Source organism: Artibeus jamaicensis, unplaced genomic scaffold, assembly GCF_021234435.1.
Source record: "Artibeus jamaicensis isolate MK-2021 breed Jamaican fruit bat unplaced genomic scaffold, CSHL_Jam_final contig_47, whole genome shotgun sequence".
Taxonomy (NCBI): domain Eukaryota; kingdom Metazoa; phylum Chordata; class Mammalia; order Chiroptera; family Phyllostomidae; genus Artibeus; species Artibeus jamaicensis.
Window position 1 is genome coordinate 883,962 of NW_026521848.1, and position 12,410 is coordinate 896,371.

At 48.8% G+C, this 12,410-nt stretch overlaps 1 protein-coding gene across 1 annotated transcript in view; it reads right to left on the reverse strand.

Moving 5' to 3' along the window:
- Positions 1-9,896, reverse strand: part of SPTBN4 (spectrin beta, non-erythrocytic 4) — a 69,555-nt gene extending 59,659 nt beyond the window's left edge. The window contains exon 1 of the mRNA XM_053667579.1: positions 9,725-9,896. Coding sequence (XP_053523554.1) covers positions 9,725-9,896 — 172 coding nt within the window. The remainder of the gene's footprint in view (positions 1-9,724) is intronic.
- Between the last annotated feature and the right edge of the window lie 2,514 nt (positions 9,897-12,410).

Consider the following 12,410-nt stretch of genomic DNA (forward strand, 5'->3'; position numbering starts at 1 on the left):
TTTGGTGCTTCCCCAGAGTGGTGCCAGAAAGAGGACCCCTGGAGTCAGCCCAGCCTCTATGAGGACCGGCTGTGTGACTTTGAGAGGTTCTCTGTCCTCTCCGGGCCTCCATTTTCCCAGCTGCAAATAAGGGATTTGGAACAGACCAGCGTTTCTGCAGTGGGTCCCGGGGACTCTGGGCATTTGGGGATTCGTGCTTGAAGGACAAGGATCCGTAACAATATTTTTTATGTTATCATTTCATTTAGATGATACCCAAAGAAAATTAATAGAAACACATCCTGGACCATGTGGGTGGCAATTTCATAAAGGACGATGCAGTGAGAGATCAGTTTTTGTGATTACAACCTTGTTAGCATGGAGCTGAACTGAAAGGTTGAGAACTGAAATGCCCCCGGGGGCCAGGCAGCTTCTGAAATGGAGAAAACAAGGCCCTCCTCAAAGTGGGCAGCCTCAGTGCCCTGCCTGAGGCCTAGGAAATGGTGGCCCAGCACTGCCATACCATGCAATATTCCACAAGAAGCCAAAAATCTGCATTCTTTAGAAGACAGCCCTGGCTGGTGTGGCTCAGTGGATTGAGTGCCAACTTGCAAACCAAAGAGATGTTGGTGCAGTTCCCAGGTCAGGGCACATGCCTGGGTTGCAGGCCAGGTCCCCAGTAGGGGGCATGTGAGAGGCAACCACACACTGATGTTTCTCTCCTCTCTTTCTCCCCCTCACTCTTTCTCCCCCTCTTACCCTCTGCCTAAAAATAAATAAAATCTTAAAAAAAAGACAAAGTCTCCCTGTTTTTTCCTAAAGATTTTATTTATTCTATTTTTAGACAGAGGGGAAGGGAGGGAGAGAGGGAGAGAAACATCAATGAGTGGTTGCCTCTCACACGCCCCCTACTGGGGGCCACTCCCCTACTGAATACTTTTCCCCAGATTAAATTAAATATTTTATTTATTCATTTTCAGAGAGAGGGGAAGGGAGGGAGAAAGAGTGGGAGAAGAACATCAATGTGTGGTTGCCTCTCATGTATCCCCTACTGGGGGCCTGGCCCGAAACCCAGGCATGTGCCCTGACTGGGAATCGAACCGGCGACCCGTCACTTCACAGGCCCGTGCTCAATCCACTGAGCCCCACCAGCCAGGGCGGATTTAAATCTTTAGAAAGCACAGTGGGAGTGAAACCAAACATGTCTCTGAGTGCCACTTCTGACCTAAGATGAGGTGGAATGTTTGCCTCTGGCGAGTGTGTCTGGCTAGCCTCTGGGGCATATTCGTTTGCCCTTCCAGTGCCACCCACAAGTCTTCTGCACCTGCTCCCGTGTGGACTGTAGGAATGGGCTTCCCAGGCCTCAGAGGCCTCAGGCTTTCTGTTGGGTTCAGAGAGCAGATGAGAGGAGAGAAGAAAGGCCAAGAAATGCATCGCCTCCCTGCCTAACCAGCTTCCGGCAGTGCCTGGCCACACCCCCTGCTCCTGCTGGGGAGGCCTCTTTCCCAGCCGGCTCACTACAGCCTGCCCCGCTCTGCCCCGCCCTATCCCCTGAGCGGGGGTCTCCACTGCCCACACCTCTGTAAATAACCGCTTCTTTGAATTCTCCCCCGTTTTATCCCTTTGAGGGGCCATCTTCTTCCTGCCAGGATTCTAGCTGCCACAGATATCTTTGGCCTCCCAGGACTCCAAGCCAAATGACAATTGTCCTACCTCATGTGTTCATAGGGAGTTATTTTATCGTTCATATACTCCTCCCCTCTGGCAATCCCCATCACCAGGGAAAACACTTCCTTAGAGTAAGACCTTATTTCTACCTTTAACACACTGAGACCTCCACAGAGCAGGGGAGAACCACTCCTTTATCCATCACTGGTTCAGGAGAAAGGATATAGAGACTTAATATGTAAAGGATATGTTTGGATATGAGTCTTGGAATAGATAGAAAGCTGGAGAATATCAAGTATTGGTGGAAATAGGGGAATATCATAATCCTCATGCCTACTAGTGCAAGTTGTAGACTGGGGCGACCATTCCAAAAACAATGCACACCCCATGACCCAGCCATCCTTTCCTCTGTCTCTGTGTCCCCCAAACTTTTTTCACACTGGCTAATAGCATGTGGAAGGATGTTCAATGCACTGCCATCTGGGGTTGAGGTGGCAGGGAGCAGGTTCAGGGTTGGAGGCAGCCTGGCTGTCCCTCACTGGGAAGGGCATGGGTCCAATACGGTGAACTCCATGCAGCAGTGAGGAGCAACAGGTTCGATGTACACAGAGCCACATGGATGAATCTTAAGGTGTAGTGCTGAGTGAGAAAACTATGCAAAAACTGCAGTTGAGAACATGGCAAAACTTGCATCAATTAGCAACACCTGCACATACGAACAGATACATATCGGGCTCCCAGATTTATGACAAAGTGGCATTGCAGTTCAGGAGGGAAAAGGAAACTACTTTCAATAAGTGGAGCTGAGTCAACTGGATATCCATGTGTGGGGGGAAAGGACCTTGACCCCCACACACTAATATGCAATAATAGGTATAATAAATATCATTCAGGTTATAAATCTAGATGTGAAAGGAATACAACAAGGCTTTTTAGAAAAACATTAAAGAATATCTCCATGACTTTGTAGTAGGCAAATATTTCTTTAAAAAGACAAAATGTTAGTCATACAGAAAGTAATTACAACTTCCAGCCAAGATGGAGGCGTAGGTAGATACATTTTGCCTCCTCACACAACCAAAAGAAGGACAACAACAAATTTTAAAACAAAAAATAACCAGAGCTGCAAGAAAATTGAACTGTATGGAAGCCCAACAACCAAGGATTTAAAGAAGAAACATTCATGCATCCCGGTAGGAGGGGTGGGGACAGGCAGCTGGGGTGGAGAGGACTCCCAGCAAGGCAGCAGCTGGAGGACTGGGCAGGCCAGGCTGCAGCTGGCGATCCCACACTTGTGTGCAGATAAACCTGGAGGAACAACTGAGGAGCAGGACAGACCATGCAAACCAGGGTTCCAGAGTGGGGAAATAAAGCCTTAAAACCTCTGGCTCCCAAATCCTGTGGTGGTTGTGGTGGCAGGAGAAACTCCCAGCCTCACGAGAGAGTTCTTTGGAGAGACCCACAGGGTCCTAGAGCAGACACAAAACCGCACACCCAGGAATTAGCATCAGAAGGGCCCGATTTGTTTGTGGGGAGCAGCAGAAGTGATTGAAAGCCAGCCAAGAGCCAAGAAAGCACTGCTGTTCCCTCTCTGACTCCTCACTCAGACAGCGCCACCACTGAGCAACATGGGTTGCTCGGCCCTGGTGCATATCTAAGGCTCCACCCCTTACAATGTAACAGGTGTGGCAAGACAAAGAAATATGGCCCAAAGCCCTGGCTGGTGTAGCTCAGTGGACTGAGCGCGGGCCTGCGAACCAGACAATCGTGGTTCGATTCCCAGTCAGGGCACATGCCTGGGTTGCAGGAGGGTTCCCTGCAGGCCAGTTCCCTGCAGGCCAGTTCCCAGCAGGGGACACAAGAAAGGCAACCATACATTGATGTTTCTCTCCCTCTCTCCTTCCCTTCCCCTCTAAAGATAAATAAATAAAATCTTAAAAAAAAAAAGAAATATGGCCCAAATCAAAGAACAGATTAAAATTCCAGAAAAACAACTAAGCGATGAACAGATAGCCAACCTAACAGATGCATAGTTCAAAACACTGGTAATCAGGATGCTCAGAGAAATGGCTGAGTATGGTCACAAAATAGAGGAAAAAGTGAAGGCTATGCAAAGTGAAATAAAGTAAAATAGACAGAAAACTGGTAGTGACAGGAAGAAAACTGGGACTCAAATTGACTATTTGGAACAGAAGGAAGAAATAAACATTCACCCAGAACAGAATGAAGAAACAAGAATTTGAAAATATAAAGAGAGTCTTAGGAACCTCTGGGACTTGAAATGTTCTAGCATTTGAATCATAGGGGTGCTAGAAAGAGAAGAGGAAGAGCAAGAAATTTAAAACTTATTTGAGCAAATAATGAAGAAGAACTTCCCCAATCTGGCAAAGGAAATAGACTTCCAGGAAGTCCAGGAAGCTCAGAGATTCCCAAGGAAATACACAGCAAAGCACATCATCATTACATGACCCAAGATTAAAGATAAGAAGAGAATCTTAAAAGCAGCAAGAGAAAAAGAGACAGTTACTTACAAAGAAGTTCCCATAAGACTATGAGTTGATTTCTCAAAAGAAACCTTATAGGCAAGAAGGAGCTGGGAAGGAGTAGTCAAAGTCATGAAAGGCAAGGACCTACATCCAAGATTGCTCTATCCAGCAAAGCTTTCCTTTAGAAGGAAGGGCAGATAAAGTGCTTCTCAGATAAGGTCAAGTTAAAGGAGTTCATCATCACTCAGCGCTTATTACATGAAATGTTAAAGGGACTTATCTAAGAAAAAGATGATCAAAACTATGAACAGTAAAATGACAAAAAACTCACAATTATCAACAACTGAACCAAAAAAACACCACCAAAAATGAATTAAACAAACAACTAAAACAGGAACAGAACCACAGAAATGGAGATCACATGCAGGCTTATCAGTGGGGAGGGGGCAGGGAGAGAGGGGGGAAAGGTACAGGGAATAAGAAGCATAAATAGTAGGTACAGAATAGACAGGGGCAGGTTAAGAACAGTACAGGAAATGGAGAAGCCAAAGAACTTATGTGTATGACCCATGGACATGAACTAAACTGGGAGAATGCTGGTGGGAGGGGGGTCCAGGGTGGAGGGGAATTCAAAGGAGGAAAAATATGGGACAACTGTAATAGCATAATCAATAAAATATACTTTAAAAAAAGTAATTCTTAAGTTAGACTACATTTAAATTAAGAAATTTTATTCCTCAGAAAGCACCATTAAGAGAATGAAAAGACAAACCATGAAGTGGGAGAGGATACAGAACATATTACCTGATAAAGGACTTGGACCCAGAACATACCAGGGGGACCCCAAAAATATGGAATCATTTTCTGGAGGGTGGCCCCTTGTAGTACAGGCTTCCTCCACTAGGTGAGTGTTCTAGGAACCCATTTGTATCCGTGCACCAGTTGGCGTTGTTGTGAGAGGCTGTGTTTGGCTTTGGTAAAATTTTTTGGCAACTCTTTCAACACAATTGCCCATTTCATGAAAATGCACCTGCCCACACTGCACTGTGTGTTCAGCAGTTTTTGACCAAAAAACTCACCCTTCTTAATTCACCCGCAACTTTTTTTTTGCTTTCCTGGCTGACAAACGTCCTCAAAGGAAAACGTTTTGTGAATGTGGAAGAGGTGAAACAAAAAATGGCCGGAGCACTAAAAAGGCATCAAAGCCGACGAGTTCAAAAAGTGTTTTGAGCAGTGGGAAAAAAAAATGTTTCAGTGGGTGTATTGCATCAAATGGAGAGTACTTTGAAGGTAATTGAAGTTTAAACACAGTTTTTATAAATAAATTCTGGGGTTTTTTTGGGGGGGGGGTCCTGCCTCATATGAGAACCGAAAGTCATCAGAAAAAAAGCAGGAAAATAGGCAAAAGACTTGAGGGGGCACTACATAGAATATTCGAATAGTTAATAAACCTATAAAAAGGTGCTCCACGTCATTAGTTGTTATTAGTCATCAGGAAAATGCAAAGTAAAGTCACCATAGAACGCACACCCACAAAATATCTAAAATTATAAAGAATGACCACGGCGAGTTTGGATACACGCCAGCTGAGTCACTCAGACACTGCTGGGAGGAATGCAAAATACTCCAAACTGGCAGTTTCGACTAAAGTTAGATACACACCTACCCTGTGTCCCAACAATGTCACAGCGGGGGCGGGGGGAGGGGAAGCCAAGCAGAAACGAGTGCTTATGCCCACCAGAAATGAGTACTGAGAAGTTTAGAGCAGCAATTCCTTGTCATGGTTTCACGTGTAACAGTTCGTGTGCTACCGTGACTAGTTTGCGATCGTCTGTGACGGTGCTGACCTAGAAGCCGCCCAGACGCTCGTCACCAGGTCACCGGGTCCGCAGGGGGCAGAGTCCCATGCTGGAATACCATACAGCAGTGATTTTCAACCTTTTTCACCTCATGGCACACATCGACTAATCACTGAAGTTCTGCAGCCCACCAAAAGACATTGTATTTTTTTGCCAATCTGACAACAACAACAAAAAGCTATAATTTTGATTCATTCATACCGGACAGCTATTGTTGTGGTGGCTGTTGTCATTTTTTTATGTGACAGTCTAAGGGAAGAGAGGTCCGTGTCCCTGACTAAATAGCCAGGTGTCACATGTTTTAAGAATGCCTGCCTGTTTAAAAATGTCACGTGGAAGATCCCGGCCATGCAGCCATGAAGGACGCCTGCGAGGCCAGGCCAACCCGGAGCCGTCTGGCCGGCGGAGCGCAGACTCATAGCAGTGCGCGCTGCACGGCTCCGTTCACACGGGGTTCACACACCAGCAGAAGGAATGGGCACTGTTAGAGGTGAGGACAGTGGCTGTTTTGGGGTGCAGCGACCGAGAGGCGGCCGGAGCGGGAGCTAGTCTGCGCTGTTGCTTCTGCGTCCTTGTCCAGGGGTGGGTTACAAGGGGGTGCTCATTTGTGGAAATGCCGGGCACTCACGATTTAGTTGCCTTTCTATATGCGTGTAGTACTTTAATAAAGAGTTAAAATATATGTCCGCGTACACACTAATTAGCGGTGCACATTTGGTAAAATCATCCTCATGGGAAGGATAGGATGATCGTGGGTGGGAGAGAAGGCACTGGTGTGAGGTGTGGAAATAAACGGTAAACGGATAGATCATGGGGAGGAGGGCCTCACACACAACAGCAAGCCGCAAATGTGGGACATGACTGAGGGAACTTTCCGAGAGACAGTCCGGACAATTTCTTAAATGTCTTCATGTGAAATCATGTTACAGAGGACTCTGCTCAAAGGTTTGGCCTTAGTTTGAATATGGAAAAAAAAAAAAAGAAAAAAAAACCCACGAGAAAAGCAGGCAAAGGGATGTAAACAGAAACGCACCCCAGCAGTCTAGGTCACATTCGCACTTTGAGCAGCAACGTGGTTTCGCAGAATAGCAGCATCCCCGAGTTACTGTTAATGTGAACGTTCCTGGTTTGGGGGCTTGGGTTTGGAGTCCAATATTATGTGTTTCAGTTGTAGAGAACTGTAGGCAGAAGACATATAAACAGCCCCTGGCCAGTGTGGCTCAGTTGGTGGGAGCACCGTCCTGTAGACCAAAAGGTCGCCAGTTCGATTCCAGGTCAGGGCATATACCCAGGTTGCTGGTTCAATTCCCAGTTGGTGTGCTTACAAGAAGGCGGCCAATCAATGTTTCTCTCTCACATAGATGTTTCTCTCTCTCTCCCCCTTTTCCTCCCTTTATCCATCCCTCCTCTACTCTAAAAGCAATGGGAAAAAATGTCACGGGGCAAGGAAAAAAAAAGACATATAAATAGAAGCGTATGTTTGTGTGTGTTTAAGAAACTACAGTTATACTTTAAGTAGCCACAGGGAGTGTATGAGAAACACTTTTTCTTAAAGGGGATCTCTGCATTTCTCTACACTAGGTACCGTCTGAGGTCCAGCACGGGCGTTCTGTGAGTCAGTGATTCTAGATGTGAAGAGTCCTTGGTCTTCATGTTGCCATATTTCATCCCTGCTTGAAATCTTACCCTAGCTCCCTGGTGTCCCCTATCCTTCAGGGTGACCGACAAGGCCCTTCAATTTGTGGCTCCCACTGGCTCTTCTCCCATCGTCGTTTACTTACCCTCCTCACTCAAGTCACTCCCAACTTTGGGGGTCTTGCATATGCTGTTCCCTCTGCCTGGAATAACCAGCCTTCTACTCTCCACATCAGAGTTTCACTTCTCTTTATCCTTTAAGCCTCAGCTTAGATATCTCCTCCTCCAGGAAGCACTCCTTGATTCTGCAGGCAGAATCAGGCCCCTCATCCGGACTCCTACAGCCCCTGGGCTTCCCCTGTGCCTCCCCCATCCCCGCCCTGACCCCTCCGCAACAGCACTATCCGGCTGGATCTAACTCTCCCACCGGACTGGGAGCTTTGTAGGGGCAGGGCCGAGCTGACTCAGTCACCATTCTGTCCCTCGTATTCTCCAGCAGAGGCCAGGCACAGAGCAGGCACCAAATAAATATTTCATAGATGAAATAATAACTTCTGGAATCCTCCGTTGGTATGTTCCCAAGCACTCAGGCTTCTAAGAGCCGGTGTCCAGAGCATTGTTCGCCAGCTGACCGCGGCCCCCAATCCACTCACTCATTTGCATCACCTGCTTTCCCAGGGGCCCTCGGGTTCCACACCCTGCTGGGCATCCTTTAATGACAAAGTTCCAAACATCTTAGTATCAGAGATCCCATGATTGTCAAATGCTGAGTTAATAAAAGTCTGAGATTCTAAGGGAACTAATTCTGACTTTAGGGTTTCAAGATTTTATGATTATAACAATACATATGTTATATGTAAAGCACTCCAGGTCAAAGGTGCTAAGGGTTTAATGTTCTCAAAGCTTATGACTATGAAGTTACACGTCTCTGAAGGGTCTTTGCTCATAATTTTTTTAGGCTGACGATTGAACTCTTCTGAGGTTGTAAAGCCACATGAATCCACAGTCCTAAGGTTCGAGGGTCTACATTTCCTAACTTCTAAGGTCTACGGTTCTACAACTCTACAGCTCTCTGGCCTTTGCTTATATTGTCCTAAAACATCTAAAACATCGAAGTAGGAGACCAACCACCATCCTAGTTGTCCCTGAGGGCTTCAGTGCTAAAGCAGGAAGCTTTGGTCATTCTCTCTGAGGACCCACCTTTCTCTTTTTATTTTTTAAGATAGTATTTGCTTATTTTTAGAGAGAGGGGAAGGGAGGGAGAAAGAAAGGGAGAGAAACAACAGTGTCTGGTTGCCTCTTGTGCGCCCCCTACTGGGGACCTGGCCTGCAACCCAGGCATATACCCTGACTGGGAATTGAACCAGCGACTCATTGGATTGAATCTCAGAGTGCTGGACTCGATCCACTGAGCCACATCAACCAAGGCATAAAAAAATAAGTAAATAAAATCTTTATTTTTTAAAAAAGGAACTCCAAAGGGTTAGGATTATAAGGGCCTAGGATCTATATGTATCAGAGTGTAGATTTCTAAGGGCCTGAGATCCTAGGAGCCAGTGACTAAAATCTCTAAGGCCTGTGATTATAAAAATCTGTTTACAGGAGTCTGTTTCTAAAGGTCTCAGGTTCGAGTCCAACATTCTCAGGTCCTCAAATCCGGCATTTCGGCATTTCAGGACTCTCAGGAAGCATGCTTACAAAATCTCACGTTTCTGGGACTGTACACAGCTCTGAGGTACTAAGGCTGCCCTGCTCCTTCGTACAGCAGCCACAAGCCACATGTGGCTATTTAATTAAAATGAAATAAAATCGCAAGCCAGTCCCTCAGGTTGCACCGGCCACACTTTAAGTGCCCGTAACCACAAGTACTACTGCTTAGTATATCGGACATCACAGGTAGAGAACATTTCTCCATCATCATGGAACGTTCTATTAGACAGCGCTGAGCTAAATATTCAAGTTCTCGGTGTCTGGAACTGTCTTCCCGTCCTCCCGGCCACCAGGGTCCCCAGGCAGTGAGGTAGGTACACGCGAAACACCCCAGCAGTCCCTTCCCTTCCCTCCCTGTCACTCCCACCCCGGTCCTTTCCCAGGTACCTGCCAAGGCCTTGATCCGGGAGCACTCAAACAGGGAGGCGGCTGCGGTGGAGGCTGCGGGCTGCTCCCGGTCCCAGCCCCGATCCGGACTCTCCCAGCGGGCTGCCGGGTTGTTGTTGTTTGAGGCCAGCAGGCCCTCCATGTTGTCCACTTCTCCCGGCACCTGCGCCATCGGGGACGGGGAGGCCTGGGGTGGGCGCAGGCAGGTCAGGGCGGGCGGCGGGGCCCGAGCTCAGAGATCCCACTTCACACAGCGAGTGGCTGTGAGTCCTAGCTTCTCTCCCATCCTTAATTTCCCTGTCTCTAAACTGGGCATAATAATGACGACAGTAGGGGCTGGGAAAATTTTGTCACTGTTATTGTTGCTACAACTCTATAATGCAGCAATAACAATAATGAACACGTATGGAACACTTGCATTGTACTGAGCACTTTGTACGCATTGTCTTATTTAATTCTCACAGATTCCCTAAAGATAGGCTATCATGGTAAGAGAAGGAAACTAAGGCACAGAGGAGTTAATTCACTTGCCCAAGGTCCCAGAGCTAGTGAGTAGCCAAGATGCAGGCAACAGGCACTGTGATGGAATGAATGATTCGTTGCATCCGTGGCTCCAATTCTGCCTTAGAGCCTTTCTCACACAGCTCTCTGGTGTCCTGCTGTGGCAAGTGGGAGGGGCAGAGGAGCAGGGTGAGGGGACGTGCTCACCGCTTTACTCTGGGTTTGGCCCCTGGCTTTGATGGACAGAATTAGGTGGAAGTGCTGGTAGGTTCTGAGCCCAGGACTCGAGAGACCTTGCCTGGTTTTGCTTGTGTTTGACTGTAGCCACGAGAAAAGCCCTGCAGGGCTAGTCCAGGGCCACAGCCCCGGATGTTTCTACCAACACCAAGGAGAGCGGTCGGCGGCGAACACCCCCCTCCCACCCTCACAGGTGAATTTCGGATGAGCCAGATGAGCCCAGCCTCAGTCACTGACCTCAGGCGCCATGGCCACATAACTGTTTACACGTTCTGTTTTACGACACTAAGTTTGAGGGTGGTTTCTTACGCAGCACTATTGTGGCAATAGCTAACTGACATAGTGTCTGACTCTAGAACAGTCAGGTTGTGAATGTGAATTTTAAGGAGGTAGGAGACAGCAGATACTTCTCCTCTACCCTCCAGGGATTCGAGCTTGATTCTGAGACAAAGGAAGGAGGGACCTGGGAGGAAATCAATGTCTCCCTGCCCAAAAGATTCGGACAGTTGCCAACCCACCAGATTCTAGGAAGGCAGGGTCTAGATCTCGGCCACTGTGGTGGACATTTTCTCTTTTGGTGGACATTCCGAAATCCACTGTTACTCTTCTTCCATGGAAAGTTATGTGGGCACATGGCTGCTTACCACCTGTGTGACCTTGGCCAATTCACTTCCCCTCTTTGGGCCTCAATTTGTTCATCTATAAAATGGTAAGGATAATAGGACCCATGTCCTCGGGGTTTTGGAAGATAAAATGATTTAATAATGCAAGGTGCATGGTACCTGGTACCCACAAGCCCTCAAAACACGGTCTTTGCTAGTATTTTCCTCCTCTGGTCACCTATCTTCACAATCAAAGTGCCTGTGCTGGAGTCAGACAGAAATGAGTCCAAATCCTGCTTTATTCTTGACGTATCTTTAACCCAGTATCTGCAGCTCACCTCTCGGTGCCTCAGTTTCCCTCCCCGTGAAATAGTAAACATAATTATTTCCTCAATGGAGGACCGAGGAACGGGGAGGTACTTGGCACTCCGTGAGCTGCCTGGCTTGCCGGAGAACAGCCCTCCAGCAGCTCTGGCCATTACGAGACTGAATGGAGAAGGAAGCGGTGGAGGGTGAAGGATGGAAAGGGGTGTCTTGTGGCCCCAGCGAAGGCTGATGGGGTGCAAGGCTGAGGGTGGGAGCACCTGCTTTCACCTCTCAGAGGCCGCGCCTCTCTCTCCCTGCAGTCTAGTCACGGTTCCCAAGGAGGGGGCCTGGGAAGGACGAGGCCTGCGTGGAAGACTCACGCATGGCGCGGAGACTGAATTGGGTTGGGAGGTAGGGGTTCAGTCCATCCTCGACCCTTCGCCTCCCCGGAGCCAGCGAGACCCTGGCGGCTCAGGCTACCGCCCCTGCGCGCGGGGGAGGGATGTTCGGGCAGGTGGGGAGATGCTGCAGGGAGCGGCTCTGCGCCCCAGTTTGCTCACCTGGGCCGGCGACCGCCGGTGCTGCTGTCTCCGCTGCTCTCGGCGTCCGACTGCCGTCCCTGTCAGCGCCGGTGGCCCGGCCCGGAGCGACCCGGCTCCGCTCGGCCTCGCGGGCCCCGCGGCTCGGTCAGATCCGCATGCGCCGCCGCCGCCGCCGCCGCCGCCGCGCGCCTCCCCCCAGCTCGCGCGGCCACGACGCTCGCGCGCCCTCGGGACCCCCTCCCGCCTGCGTCCCGCGCCGTCCCGGCCGCCTGCAGCGGGGACCCACGCGCGGTCGCACGCCTGGCCGCGGCGTATGATACACAGGTGCGCTCTGGGGGGCCAGAGGCAGCATCACACACGGTCACAGACTCTAGCAACGTCACACGTACCGAGTCACAAACAGTATCACAAACATTATCCACACTCACACACTCCGGTGTCACCCCTCATGTGGGGGTCATACGGGGTCAAACGAGCAAACTCACGCGCGATCACCCA